This window comes from Myotis daubentonii, chromosome 2 (genome assembly GCF_963259705.1).
Source record: "Myotis daubentonii chromosome 2, mMyoDau2.1, whole genome shotgun sequence".
NCBI lineage: Eukaryota > Metazoa > Chordata > Mammalia > Chiroptera > Vespertilionidae > Myotis > Myotis daubentonii.
Genome location: NC_081841.1, coordinates 12,290,563 through 12,306,817, shown reverse-complemented (window position 1 = coordinate 12,306,817; position 16,255 = coordinate 12,290,563). Strand labels below are relative to the sequence as shown.

General features: G+C 36.0%; 1 protein-coding gene across 4 annotated transcripts in view; it reads left to right on the top strand.

The window, feature by feature from the left end:
- Positions 1 to 16,255, top strand: part of POLR3B (RNA polymerase III subunit B) — a 108,750-nt gene that overhangs the window by 59,477 nt on the left and 33,018 nt on the right. For all 4 annotated transcript variants that reach the window (XM_059681769.1, XM_059681767.1, XM_059681768.1 and 1 more), the window contains 5 exons: positions 120 to 194; positions 1,002 to 1,100; positions 3,909 to 4,036; positions 12,484 to 12,693; positions 15,413 to 15,571. In XM_059681769.1, coding sequence (XP_059537752.1) covers positions 120 to 194; positions 1,002 to 1,100; positions 3,909 to 4,036; positions 12,484 to 12,693; positions 15,413 to 15,571 — 671 coding nt within the window. The remainder of the gene's footprint in view (positions 1 to 119; positions 195 to 1,001; positions 1,101 to 3,908; positions 4,037 to 12,483; positions 12,694 to 15,412; positions 15,572 to 16,255) is intronic.

Here is a 16,255-nt window from a genome sequence, read left to right as displayed (position 1 = left end):
CAAGCAGTGCAGAAATAAGTTTGCTTATATTTACAGGTTCCCGCATTTCCCTATAGTAAACTTTTTGCTGACTTAATTTTTCTGTTGAACTACTATGAATTGATTTTTTTCCATTCCAGACCCTACATAATAGTTAAGAAACAAAAGCCTGCGGTCACGAATAAGCATATGGAAGAGCTGGCTCAGGGGTACAGGTAAGTAAGTGGCCAAAAGCAAAACTTCTGAGTCTCTTTAGTATTCACATGATATAATCAACAGTAACATTATTTTTTTAAAATATATTTTATTGATTTTTTTACAGAGAGGAAGGGAGAGAGTTAGAGAGTTAGAAACATTGATGAGAGAGAAACATCGATCAGCTGCCTCCTGCACACCCCCCACTGGGGATGTGCCAGCAACCAAGGCACATGCCCTTGGCCGGAATCAAATCTGGGACCCTTCAGTCCAAAGGCCGATGTTCTATCCACTGAGCCAAACCAGTCAGGGAACAGAAACATTATTTTATCTGAGCTTTTAAGAATAGTATATTTTCATTTTTAATCCTTTAATGCCTCCACTAAATATATTAGCCTATTAAAAATCCATTTTTCACTATGTGAACTTGCTTGGATATTGTAAAATATTTATCAACTTAGATCATGAGAATTCCAGATTCTTGGTGTAAATTAGTGTACTATTAAGTGTTTGTAGTAAAAGACAGACTTTCATTAATATGTTGATATAGACACTGTGGGGCTCTCATCATATGGAGTTTCTAAAGTCATCAAAGATATTTTTAGATTGGGGACCAGATTGACAAGAATCACAGATGTTTTACTGATCAGTGATTTGTGATCATTGTATGACCCAAGAATAGCATGTTTCAAGTATCCCATTGTTCTGATACTCTCTGGGAGAGAAGGGTGCTTTGGGTAAATGAAAGCCAGATCTTCCATTATTACATGTATAATATTGTAATTAAATGCTTTTTAGTAATGTATGCTTCACCAATATTTTCCCAGGAATTTTGAAGATTTCCTACATGAGAGTCTGGTGGAATATCTAGATGTGAATGAAGAAAATGATTGTAACATCGCACTCTATGAGAATACAATTAATAAGTAAGTAGGATCCATAACAACCATAAGTAAAACCTATCTGCTTATAGAAACTACCTTCTCGTTCCATTTCATCTTCAATTTTTTTATTGTGTCCTTTGCTAAAAGTATACTGTTTTATAATAAACGATAACCCATCATTTATCTCAATGTAAGAATATAACAAAACTGCGAACAAGTCATTTTTAGACTTAATTATCTTTCCTATGCATTTTACACTTAGTATTTTTATTTTAAAAGGAATTGCTGCTCTGATATTAATATTTAATTACTAACAAAATTGAACTAATGAATCAGAATATGTACAAGATGTATTTATCTCTTCTGGAGAGGATTTTATCAGTGGACATTTGGATTCTTATTATCAATGCAGGAATTCCCTACATAGTATGCAGTTAAGATGCCTCTAAACTTATGTGTAATATAAACATGAAATGGTGCTATGTTTACAGTGTTTCTCCTAGAACAGTGATATTTTTAGAAGCATTAGAGGACATTTATATAACTTGCTGTCTGCTGCATGTTACTGATGTACTGCTTACCTGAAATGGGAATATATTGTTAAATAGTTAGGGAGTTTGATACTACCAGCTGATAACTACTTATGTCCTCTAGCGAGAAAGTACTTTTCTGTTTCCTGCTATCAAATGAAATATACTACTTTATTTTTGTCTAATTATAAGTTAGTTAATAATGCTTTTAATCAGAATTTTAATTCCTTAAAGGTATGAATCTTTCAAAGTATTTTTCTCTCTCCTGACAAAGTTCTAACATGTCTAAGAGGATTGGGGTTCATTCTATAACCGAACTAGAGACATAATTCAATACACAAAAAGAAAATAAGCAGGAGGTCCTCTGTCATGTGTGTTGTAACTATTCTTTTTATGATGGGTTGGGTTATGTTGGAAATTACTTCTCTTCACAGGTACTAGAAGCCATTGAAATGATTGAAGTTATGCTTCAGAAACACTTGAGGAAGGCATCTAGTGGTCCTCAACCTTCCTAATGCCACGACCCTTTAATGCAGTTCCTCATGTTGTGGTGACCCCCAACCATACAATTATTTTCATTGCTACTTCATAACTGTAATTTTGCTACTGTTATGAATTGTAATGTAAATATCTGATATGCTATATGTGTTTTCCAATGGTCGCGGCTCACAGGTTGAGAACCGCTGGATAGACAGGCAACAGAGACCACAGATCCTGGATGGGATATCTGTTACTTTCAGCAAAGACCTAAAAATAATTTGGCTGCTCTTTCTCAGATATTTTCTGAATTGCTTAATCATTTAGCCAAAACTGAGTTTTCTGCAAAAATGTATTATGAAAGTAACAAAGATTCTGACACTTAGTATGTCAAGTCTTACTTTGTGTTCAATGTCTGTAGTGGAGCTATCCAATAAAAATAAAATGCAAGCCACCTATATAACTTAAAATTTCTAGCAGCCACATTTAAAAAGTAAAAAAGAAACAGATGAAGTTAATTTCAGTAATTTTATTTAACCCAATACATCTAAAATGTTGTCATGTCAACATGAAATCAGTATGAAAATACGAACATATTTTACATTTTCTTTTAAGTTTTTAAAATCTGGTATGCACTTAACAGCACATCTCAATTTGGATGCTAAATTTTATTGGAAATACTTGATCTGATCTCATTAACAGTTGAAAAAGTAGACTCACAAATGTTAAGTTGTTACAAACGTAACTAAAAGGTTTAAAATGATTGAACTAAGTTATTTCAATTTAAATATGACTTTTAAAATTTAAGGTGATTAGCCCAGCCAGTGTGGCTCAGTGGTTGAGAGTAAACCCATGAACCAAGAGGCCACCGGTTCAATTCCCATTCAGGGAACATGCCTGGGTTATAGGCTTGATCCACGGTAGGAGGCATACAGGAGGCAGCTGATTGATGTTTCTCTCTCATCGATGTTTTTGTCTATCCCTCTCCCTTTATCTCTAAAATCAATAAAATGTAAGGTGATTAAAATTAAGTAAAATTTTAAAATTCAGTCCTTTAGTCGTACTAGTCGTAATTTTTCAAGTGCTTAATAGCTACACTTAGCTAGTGGTTATGGCATTGGCCCCTCTAGGACTATAGTAACTATTCTTAAAGGGGATGTATTTCTCCCTCTAAAATGGTGATACAGCCCTAGCTGTTTTGGCTCAGTTGATAGAGTGTCAGTCTGCAGACTGAAGAGTCCTGGGTTTGATTCTGGCCAAGGACACATGTCCAGGTTGTGGGCTCAGTCCCCAGTGGGGGGCATGCAGGAGGCAGCCGATCAATGATTCTCTCTCATCATTAATGTTTCTATCTCTCTCTCCCTCTCCCTTCCTCTCTGAAATCAATAAAGATATATTTAAAATAAAATGGTGATACAACTTTCTCATTGATCTAAGTTGGAAAAGTGAAGAAAAGCAAGTTATCCATGTGGATGTTTTTGGTCTGCATTCCTATATGCTTGATTAATAATTTCTTTATAAATGCTAGTTGTTGTTATTAGTAGTTAGTATATAATAATACTTTTTTATATAGACATTCCATACTGTTTTCCTTCTCTTGTATTTCTACAAATAATAGAAGCTTCTATCACTAAAAAATTTGTTTTATTATATTTTATCAGTTTTATTAGCATCAAATTTTGTTATTGAGGTTTTATTATATAAATTTATTATATATATATTTATATAAACATAAATATTATCTAGATCCTATAGGGACTTAGTAATATTTTCATACCCTTTCAGTGATATTTATTTTATACTTGGTGGTGCCTAAGATGTCTATTCTTAATTAACTTGCTAGAGATACCACCCACTTGGAGATTGAACCCTTTACTCTCCTTGGAGTTTGTGCGGGCCTGATTCCATACCCTCATCATAACCAGTCCCCAAGAAACACATATCAGTGTGCCATGGGAAAACAAGCTATGGGTAAGATTCCCTTCTTGAATTTGCTTCTAAATACTTGGATAAAAGATATGTCTTTATTCTTACTTCACTAGTATTGCGTGTCTAGCCAATCAGGCTTTGCTAACAACTAAGTGTTACCAAACTCAGAGGGTTGCCTATGGAATTCTGCAATACTTGCAGCTGCCCCTATCATGTCTAAAGCTTAAACAAAAGTGGAGAAAACTTCTCTGAACTTGTCCCCTTGACTAAGCAAAGGGACATACAATAAATGTCACAGAATTATGAAGGGGTAAGTATGAAGAGAAAGCCCTGTGAAATGTAAGTTATTAATCCAGAGAGATGGAAGAAAGAGCAGAAAACTCAAGGTTAAGGGTGGAGAGGAAGAGGAAATAAAGATGCATGATGTGTATTAGAATGTATTTAGTAATTGTCTGGATGACAGTCATTGAACCCATTATATCCATGCAATTACTCCTATAGCTCCTGAAACATCCAATTCATGTCACACCAATTTCTGAACTCATTTTCCTTTCTTCTTTATGTTTTGCTTCCTTTTCATCCGCCCATCTATTAATTTAGCTATATACCCATCTATAACATTTATTGAGCATCAACTATAGATCAGACAGTGGGGCTGAAACCTGAAAATTTAGAGATGAGGACACCTGTCCTCAAGGAGTTCACAATCTAGTAAGAGAGACTAACAAATAAAATGGTAATTCATATAGTATGATAAATTCTATAATAGACCCACAGCCAGAATCTAAGGGAAGAAGAGCAGAAAGGTCACTTAAGGTTAGAGAGTAGGCTGTTTTTGAAGAGGAGAATTGAACTAAGTCTTAAAAGACACTAGTATCCTTATGAGTATGGATATTATAAGCAACCATTTCATGAGGAAGTCTTGCTACTTTGATATGACTATTAAATATATTATAGGTGTAGAGATGCCATATATTAACGAGTTTGGCTTTTATCTTGAAGTTGATACAAAGAGAATACGAGGCAAAAAAAGTTTTGCTTATAAACATTTTGAAATGTTTTTTTAAAAATAATTTAAATCCTAATAAGTGTAATACATTTTACTTTCATATATGTCTATGCATCAATATGACTTGTCTCTGATTTAAAGTATGGTATAAGGAGCTTCATTTAAAAAAACCTGTAAAAAGGTTTTTGCATTGTGTTTGGTTTACAACCAGAATGCAGTTAGCTCTCCGTTACCAAGAATCAGCTGCAATTGACTATAATTTGACAATTAAGGAATTTTATTTCTCATTATGGATAAAGAGTCTGTATTTCTTTTCAAGTTTTTATATTGCCCTTTGGTTGGCCATAAAGAAATAAGAAGCATGTTGTCTTGCTACCATTTACCTGAATGATGTAATGCCTCGACAGTTCAGAATAATTCCCAGTGGGAAAATCTAAACAGCGGCTCATCAATTTAGCCTTTCCCATTCATCCTCAGCTGCAGTATAGGCTGATTTCCCGCTTGTGCTTCTGACTTGCTAACAAGTTGAAATATACAGTACTGAACCCTGTGTGTCATGAAAGGGCTATCACTTCTATTGGCTTTACCAAACCATTTTGTTTCATGATGTGAATCCCAGCTGAAACAATACACCTTTTGTGTAGAACCTTCAGCAGAATTAACGGAAGACCAATCACTTCATCGCTAATGCCACTCTTTAGTGTGTTTGTTTGAAGATTGAAATAGAAAGGGCTGCTTCTATTCCACGTATTGAATGGTATGTGTGTGTTTTTAAAATAAGAGACTTGAAGGAAAGAAATAATATTTTTATTTTTGTAACTTCTCTCTCCACAACCCGCCCCCCCTCCCAAAGCCTTTATTTTGTGGCCATGAGTATCTGAAACATTCGGTTAGTTACCACACACAGTTAAGCAGGATCAGTGTGTACAGAAAGCCAATTCAGTGTCTGTAGAGTTCTTTTGTAGTTTTCTGTGTGAAGGTTTTTTTTCTCGTTTTGTTTTGAGTGTCATTTGCAATTCATTGTCTGTGTTTTCTGAGGTTGGTGTATTCAGCTGCTCTGACCCTGGGTCCTGCACATTTAGCTCCTTGGATACAATCCTCTGACGTTACTGCTGACGCTAGGAAGACAAAAGCCGCTGAATATCTTAAGTAATAAAAAAAAAAGCCTTTGTTACTGTTTGTTATTATAAAACACCTGACTATAAAGAAAAGCAGAGAGATAAAAGTATGTTTAAAGTTGGCACATAATGTGGCCACATTTCTCTTTGGACACTGAAATAGCTGCAGAAGTCTTGAGCGAGGTCTATATGAAAAATCACAAAAGGGGAAAGGCTGACAGAGGGCGAAAACCCACTGCAGAGACCTGGATCTCTAAAGCAGACCCAGCACTTTGAGTTGGGTTTCTCTGAGTCATTTTAATTCTATGCCGTCTTGACAGCTGATTAGTCAAAGGCGCACTTTCCCATTTTAAATATATACTGAAGACTATATGCTGTCCATCCATTAGTCCACGTGGAAGGCGGAGGACAGTAGCCCAGAATCAATTCACTGAATATTCTAGCCACTCTGGAAAATTTGCTGTCTGCCTCTCACTACAAACTCCTCCCATTGAACAGAGTAAAGAAATGAGTGAAAGTCATTTTCTGTCACTACAAAGGAGACCAAAACTAGCAGAAACCACAGAGACTGAAAGCCTTACCTTATACATGAGAGAGAGCTGACTTTAATCCAACATGAAACACCAGCAGAGGGTGTTTCTTACATCTAAGGTTCTAATAAAATTTCCATACCGCATCTTACTGTGCTATTTAGCAACACCTCCCTTCCATGGCTACAGCTCTGTTTGTTGTGACATGGTTCAGAGCAAGAATCAAGGAGACGCGTGTGGACGTGGCAAGGTCTCCAGGTCACTCACTGCTACAAGTAAAGACTGTGTGTTGGAGCTGCATTGTATGTACTCTCCCTGGCACCAGACGCCAAGTTCACATGACTCACGCTTTCTTATCTGCCTGTTTTATTAGTTGGCAGTCCTCTAATGGGGCAATTTCTCCTGTTTAAAAGGATCTTTCAGTCATTATCAGCTCTGTTAATAAATATGCATCACATACCTCCCCTAGTCTTGGCTTCTTCTCACTACCCCCTCCCCTTCAGTTTCAAATTGCTGGGGCTTTTTTTCTTTTTAACTCAGGACCTAATGCAGCTTCTGGTTTTGTTTTTGCTTTCAATAGATTCCATTCCTAAGCACATAGTCTCCTCTCTTGCATTTCCCTCTTAACAATAGGATGGGATGTCTGGAGATATTAAAAACACAAAATATTCAAAGATCCTCATAAAATTTTGTTTTATTTTACATTTACTCCCCCACTTTCTGTTTGAAACTTTAAAAAGAATTCTTTACCCATTTAGGGGTACAAAAATGAAAAGATGTCTTGCTCAATTTGTCCCTGGCAGTTCTTGTTTTAGAATTCTGCTATTGGTTCAAAAAAATTTTAAATTGTTGTTAACTAATTTAAATGTAAGCTGATATAATATTTCTTGCAACTAGCATGTTAGTAATGAGTACTTATGGAGGTGAAATGAAAGAGCAGTATATAGGTCAGAGTTGGAGGTATGCAGGGTGATGGGATATATACTTTTTTTACTGCTATTATTAATATTAGTCATGATGAATGTTGCCACTTATTGAATACCCAAATGATATATGTGCATTTCTTCGTCTATTCATCATAGTAATGCTGTCAGATAAAATGTATGCCTTTTTTGTTTCTGACTGAAAGGCAACTGAATCTTTTAAAAGATTACATCTTCTGTGCAGTGCCATCTATAAAACTTACTAAAATTCTTCTCAAGTGAAACTAATTTCCTCACTTTTTCCTATTCCCTGTGGATCATGATCCAGGTGCCTTTAGACAGTAGATTCTAAGCTCCTTGGGGACAGGGACTGGGTGTTACTTATTACTGGAGCACAGTGCCAGCTTAAGTAGGTAGAGCATAGGAAGTACTCGATCAATGTTTCCACAATGAATGAATGAAACTTTGAGCACATTAAAATTGTTAAGAAATTAGGTGATATTTTTAAAAGAATCTTTGAAACAAACTAAGTTGGAAGGCTTATACAAACTGATTTTAAGACTTACTCTAAAGCCACAGTAATGAAGACAGTATGATATTGACATGAGGGTAAACATGTAAATCAATGGAACAGAATTAAGAATCCAGCAATAGACCACACATTTATGGACAATTGTTTTTTGATGAATGTGTCAGGGTAATTCAGGGGAAAGGAAAATCTTTTCAACAAAATAAAATATCTATGTAGAATAAAATGAGTATCATCTCCTACCTCATGCCATACAAAAATTAACACAAAATGAATCATAGCCTTAAAAGTTAAGAGCTAATACCATAAAACTTATTGAAGGACATGGGCAAAAACCATCATAATCTTGAATAACTTAAGATTTGTTAGATAGAATATGAAAAGCACAACTATAAAAAAGAAAAAAGTAAATACTTGGACTTTCTCAAAATTAAGCTTTTGCTCTTTGAAAGACACTGTTAAGAATATGAAAGAGACCTTAAACCACATAATGGGAGCAAGTTATTTGCAATACATCTATCTGATAAAGGATTTGTATCCAGTATATAGAAAGAACCCCTTTCTAATAGGACAACTCAATTAAAAGGTGGGAAAAACAAAAACCAGACATTTCACAAAGAGTAATAGGAATGATCAATAAGTCCATGAAAATATATTCAATATTATTAGTCATCAAGTAAATGTAAATTAAAATTGAGATACTACTACATACTCATTAGAATGACCAAAGTGAAAAGACAGACATACTGTGTTGGTTAGGATGTGGAGCAACCAAAATGCACATATACTGCTCATGAGAATGTAAAAAATAATCAGTTTGAAAAATCTTACGCAGTTTATTCAAGTTAACCCCACCCTTACTAAGCCACCGAGAAATTCCACTGCTGTGTATTTCCTCAAGAGAAATGAACACACAAAGACATGTGCATGAAGGTTCAGAGCACCTTTATTCACAATATCCCAAAAGTGGAAGCAACCCAAACCCACCAGTAGGTGAGTGGATAAACAAAATGTATATTCATACAATGGAGTGGTACTCAGCCATAAAAAGCAATGATCTGTGATACACACAACCACATGGATGAATCTCAGAATCATTATGCTAAATGAAAGAAGCAGCAGAAGAATATACGTATTATATTTTTCCATTGATGCAATGTTCCAGAAAATGCAAACTAATTCATAATGATAAAATCAGATTGGAGGTTGCTCCTTTGGGATAGTTGGAAATGTTCTAGATCTTGATTGTGGTGGGGGTTTCTCAGATGTATGTATTGGTTAGAACTCATCAATGTGTACCCTTTAAATGGATGAAGTTTATTGTATTCAATAATGTTGATTAAATGAAGGGAAATTGGGCAAAGGAAGACAGAAAAATAATTAAATGCATGAAACTTCTTTTTTTTTCAGTATACATTTTCTTTGCTAAGTGCATTCTTACTGACCGTTTTCATCCCACCTTAAAAATAAATTTCTTCACTATTTTAACCTACATTTGGATATCTTGTTGTGCCAACTTGTGACTTCTTAAGAAAGTTATGGTCGAGAAAATAGGACTTTGTAAGAAAAATTGTGCCCTGATAGTATGAAATTGACATCATTGATGACCTACAGTTGTGGCAAAATGGGCTGTAAAAGGATAATTTAGCGTCTAGATATTCTTATTGTTAATATCCTATATGATAATCCTATATGATAAAAGGCTAATATGCAAATCAACCAAACAGTGGAACGACCATTTATGGCACACACTGACCACCAGGAAGCAGACACTCAATGCAGGAGCTGCCCCCTGGTGGTCAGTGTGCTCCCACAGGGGGAGTGCCGCTCAGCCAGAAGGCCTGAGCCGGGCTTATGGCTGGCGAGCACAGCAGCAGTGGCAGGAGCCTCTCCCGCCTCCGCGGCAGCGCTAAGGATGTCCGGCAGTGCTAAGGATGTCCGACTGCCAGCTTAGGACATCCCCCTAAGCCGTCAGTCGGACATCCCCCAAGGGCTCCTGGACTGCGAGAGGGTATATATATATATATATATAATGTTCTTTTAAGGAAGCTGAAAACATTAATAGAGACCTTCTAATTTGAACATGTGCTTCACCCAGACTAGTCTTATCATTTAATTTCTGTATGATATTTTCTCAAAAAGCTTATTATTGGCAAAATAGCTAGCTAGTCAGTTATGATTTTTATAACAATTATATGGGGTATGGTAGCATTTCGAAGTGTTTCAATATAGAAGTCATAGTTGATAAATCATATTTTAACCTGCACACCACTGTCAGTGCTGCTAAAAATGGATTTACATGTATATTCCTTCAATTTCTTTTAAAAGCCTTTAAAGAAAAATTTCTGATGAGATCATAAGCACCAAACATTTGCTAAACTGTTTTGCTTTGCATCCATTCAGTGGTCAGTTGTAATGTTCAAGAATTATGTTCTGGGCCTGATACAATTTACAACAGGATCCAGTCTCTTTCATCATTGTTTAGAGGTGCAGCCATTATGCTCCCTTGCTGCATAATAATGCTTGTCTCGGGTTTCAGAAGACATGTTTGGCAGCCTGGTGGGATGGTGGCTAAAGTATACAATTGGAGCTGAAATCTCAACATAAATTTTAAATGATTTCATGTAAAAGAACAAACTTACTGCCAGTGAACTTTACCACGGTCCAAGCAGCAGTGATTTTATTTCTAAAACAGTAAGTGATCTATTACCAGGTATCCTGTCCCTTTTACTAGTTGGCACTAAAATAACAAATTAATTGGCAATGTATAGTGTAAATTTGACAAAAAGTTCATGAGGTTTTGAGCTTAGCTGTTGTTTTTCAGCTGAATTTTGATAAATTTTCTAGAGATTTAAGCACAAATATATACTGTCATAAAGAATATAATGCAATTCTTCAGTTTCATTTACTTGACATTTATTGAGCATCTGTAGTGAACCCAGCTATGTAGTAGGTGCTCATTTCTTTAGTACTCTACAGATTCCAGAATTTCTTTCATCACATCCGAGTAGGTTATTTTCATCCCCGAATTGAAATCACCATTGATTTAATGACATGAGTACAGAGAAAAAGGTAAAGGAAGTAGTGAGTTTTGGTGTTGGCTTGCCTTAGAGCTTAACTCCATTAAATGGCACATAGGCATCTTGAAGTATGTGGGTGTTGGGGATGTATCACTGTGGAAGCACATGCAAGAGAGAGACTTCTTTGCTACTCAAGGGGGGAAAAAGGGATACTCCAGAGAAGTTAAAGAGGCTCAGGGGCCCAACTCAAGCTCAGCAGTAGGGGAAACATGAGTTTCCCAGTTCTAAGGTCTCTGAGTGGGAGCAAGCCCCCGAGAGCGAAAGCTTTTTTTTTTTTTTTTTTCAGGCAAGTCTGTGAACCCTAATAAATCCCTAGAGCAGTGGTTCTCAACCTTCTGACCCTTTAAATACAGTTCCTCATGTTGTGACCCAACCATAAAATTATTTTCGTTGCTACTTCATAACTGTAATGTTGCTACTGTTATGAATCATAATGTAAATATCTGATATTCAGGATGGTCTTAGGCGACCCCTGTGAAAGGGTCGTTGGACCACCAAAGGGGTTGCGACCCACAGGTTGAGAACTGCTGCCCTAGAGGGAAAAGGGAGAGGCAAGTAACACTCAGATTTAATTTCATTTTTAGTTGACAGTAATACCTTTTCAAGGTCCAGTCAGATGGACAGGCTGATTGCTAATGAGGGAAGAGCCCATCCCTGATTCAATGGGACCTTAGATTCCTTAAGGGAAAGGCATGTCCTTTTTATCTCCACTACTGGGCCGAGTCGGTATTTAACTGCTTAATAAATGAAGAGTTAGGCAAATGAATAAGCCTGTTCTCTGCTTTCACTTTCCTCTTCTCTATTCTGTTTCTCCTGCTTTCTTTTTCATTTAATACTTTTATTAATTGTTGGTCTCTTTTTATGTTTGCCCGCTGTATAAACTCCTTGCCTCAGCCCAGGGTGTGTTCTCCAGTTACCTTCCCCCAGCAACTGGACATATGCCTGGAATATACTAGTAGTAGAACCCAATACAGAATTGTTGACTGACTTACTATATTAACCAGTGGAGACTAAAATTCCTCAACTGGGATTAATTGTATAAATCTAAAACCTGAAATTATTTAGATTAGTATACCTGAGTGCAATTTTTCTTCTTTGGGGTGGAATTTTAATGTTGATGAGAAAAAAAAATGCTTTTAAAAGTTGTTAGCCACTATGAGGGTATTGCTTTTGAAATGTTTGACCTAAAGATTTTCTCCATTTCAATTAGTGAAATTAATATGTTTATCACTGTATTCATGCTGCCTAATTATTTGACATAATAGAATATTGCATTTTGTTTTTTTCAATGTCAATGAAGGTACCATTGGATATAACCAGCGGAACAGAATTGATACTCTAATGTATCTACTAGCATACCCACAAAAACCTATGGTTAAAACAAAAACCATTGAGTTGATAGAATTTGAGAAACTGCCAGCTGGACAGAATGCGACAGTTGCTGTGATGAGTTATAGTGGCTATGATATTGAAGATGCTCTTGTTTTAAACAAGGCCTCCCTGGACAGAGGTAAGTGAATTTTGACTTACCTCTGACACCAAAAGTGCTTGGTACAGAATTAGATATAGGGATGATCAGTGTAAAAATCACTTAGTGTCAAAATGCTAATGTCAGTTTCAAGTGGTTATAATTTGATAATATACAAACAAGAGGCAGTTATGTTGTGGTGTTGATTTAAAAAAAATGAACATTATATAGAGGTAGTTTGTTAAATGTAATCTTTTTTCTTTCTTATTTTACTTTATTGGTGACTTGAGGCAATTCCTCAGCAGAAAACACGTAAGAATTTGTTTATTTTCCAGCAGAAATTATAATAAATGAAATATGGTGGGGGGGGTTAATATATCTAGATATATATTCAACAATAAACCTGTTTGGTAGGGTGGTAGCAATATTTGTAGGTAAAAGGCTATTTTATTTATTGTATAACTCAACCTCATAATGTTAGACCTTTTTGTTGGCATAATGATGAAAGTTTAAAAATAGACATACATCAACTCTGACTTACAGTTTTTACAATTTTCTTTCTCAGTTTCTTGATAGTTTGATTTTGCAGGTCACCACTTTATGGTTTGTTAGCCATCACCTGATCTGAAGTCTGACTTGTCTCTTCATAATCTGTATTTCTTTTTCTGCTCTCTGGCATACCCACTCTGCCTTCCCTTCACTCTTTGTAGTTGCTAGGCAGCCATAATAGTACTCCTAGACATGTGTCTTTGGCATTAATGTTGGCTGCACTTAATTTATGCCTCTTTTTTTCCTCCAAATGACAACAGCCATGCTTTAAAACTGGATGTTTTCTTTTCTGATTAACTGGTAACGTTTATGTGGAAATCTGAAGACTTTGTGATATCTGTCAGAAACTCCGCAGCACAATTTAACGATTAGAGTTTACTGTCCACTAGCTTTGAAGCTACCACCTGTAAATAAAATGTCCATTTACCCTTAGAAGAAAACACTTCTTGATTTCATGCAGTTCAGATTCACACTGCACTCCAGCATGTTGCAGTTAATGGCCATTGTACGAAATCTGAAGATCATGTAATGTTTCCAGAGTAGCTGTCTCTTGGAGCAGAGTGTATTATGGCCATACACAATTTACTAGGAGCCATAATGACCAAGACCTTTTTCAGAGATACACAAATGTCTTCATCTATTGTCTACTTGTAGAAATGTGTTGTTTCATTGAACAGTCACCTTCATATTTAAAAATTACGTTAGAGCATGGATAGTTTATTTAGAAATCCACTTTTCCCTGATTGATTTTCTAAATTCACATTCTTAGATTTCTTGAAAGTGTTCTGCTTTTGCTGGAGAATTTTAAATGAAGGATTTTACAGCCATGCTTGTATTTCATCAGCAATACCTAGCATTTAACTCTGAGACATTTTCCTGTTTAAGTAAACTCTTGATGTGGCTCAGTATGTCCTGAAGAGATTAGAGAGAAAATCCAGTTTAAAATAACTACAAGGCGGGTAGGGGGTGTGTGTGTGTGTGTGGGGGGGGGGGGTGGAGCAGCCCTGGCTAGGTGGTTCAGTTGGTTGGAGCCTCATCCCATACAACAAAAGATTGGGGGTTCAAGTCCCCACCAGGGCATATACCTAGATGGTGGGTTTGATCCCTAGTTGGGGTGCATACAGGAGGCAACCAATCGACATTTCTCTCTCTCTCTCTCCCTTCCTCTCTAAGACCAATGAAAACATGTTCTCAGGTGAGGATTTAAAAAACACACAAAACAATAAATTAAAAAAAAATTATTTTTAAAGAAAAGAAAATCTGCTTGACCAAACCAGGGTGGGAGAAGAAACAAATCAGTCACAGAGTCTTGGGAAAATATATTTAATGTTGAAGGAATGACAGCTCTTTTGGGCAATGCTAGAGCTGATGGATCTTTTTGTGGGATTCAGTGGTTGAGTTTTTTGTCCCATCTAAAGGTGTTCCTCTGCTCATTTTGCTTATTTTTATTAATGTTTAGATCGTTAGTTAGTCTCAGGCCTTTTCCTTCATCCACTAAATAAATGTGATCTAAAAATATAATCAAAGTAAACTAATCTTAAGGACAGAGGTGAACTATTTCTACCATTAAAGTCATTTGATTGCTTCTTTTCACTTTCTGTGCTCTTTGAAGAAAAATTAATTTTGTATGTGCTTCTTTGGGACTTCCTGTACATGCTAATATCAGAAAAAGAAAAACATCCCAGAGAAGGTTAGCAAAAGTGATGCACCAAAATGATTTGTAGGAGAAACCCTGGATGATCAGTAAACTTGGTTTGTCTCAATTCTGCCACCAACTTGCTTGGTGACCATGACCATTTAATTTCTTTGGACTTCACTTGTAGCGCCTGATAGGTAGAGGGGTTATGCCAGCTGATCTCTAAGGCCCTTTCCATTTCTCACCTTCTGTGGCTCTGTGCTCTAAAAGAATCTCTCTCTCACCTTCCTCTGGGATAAAATGTGTATAGTCCATGCTGAAAATGATTGTAGGGATTCCAGTGTTTGTATGGACAGTAGGTAGGAGGAGAAATCCTGAACTAGTTCTTCAGATTAGTAGATTGTTATTTAGTTTGGCCAGTCCCAGATTATCTAAATATAGAACAGTTTTGTTTTTTTTGGGAGGGAGAGGGGGAGTAGAATAGGAATGGGGTGGGTTGTTGAATAACACAAATCTGTGTTTTCTCACAGTTTTGTATTACTGGTGATTCTGATACCCATTTTGGTTTCACTTTAGGTTTTGGACGTTGCCTTGTATATAAAAATGCTAAGTGTACATTGAAACGATATACCAATCAGACTTTCGATAAAGTGATGGGGCCGATATTGGATGCTGCCACAAGGAAACCCATCTGGCGACATGAAATTTTAGATGCAGATGGTATTTGTTCTCCAGGTAAAAGCCTTAAAAAAATTTAATTGTGCTTTTTGAAATTATGAAAGTTATTTAATAATATATCGGAATACTTGGTAAATGGAATAGAAAAAAAATCAACCTATAAAACCACTATCCTAACTCAGCCAGTATGTTCATTATTTGGTGAATTTCATTTCTGTCTTTTTATGCATATAATTTTACATAGCAGTAATCTATTTTAGTTCTACTTTCCTAGTTATAATTTGGAATTATAGAAAAGCCACTTTAAGGAAATATTTAAAATAAGAAGGTCATGTTCCAGCATCTACCTGAGTATATCATCATTTGTGCACTTAGCTTACAGACTGACTTAAGAATCTAATGCCTCTAAAAAGTGTGACTCCATTGTAATTATAAGCTTATAATGAATTTTGTTGATGCAACCTACAGCCCCTGCCCTGAGTCTTATGGGCTAGTGTGGGAAACACATTGATCAGAGAAGCACATATAAACATATGTCAAATAACAACCAGATTAAGGAAAGATATAAGGAGCTATGAAGCCATTTTACAGCAAGAGTATTTGACTTAGGAGTATTGGGGTAGCCTTCCTTCTGAAGTGAGCTGAAATCAAGGATAAGTAGAGTCAACCAATGAAGAGGGGAAAGTGTGTTCTTAGCAGTGGGAAGGGCTTGTGCAAATGCCCTGCAGCTTGATAGTTAAA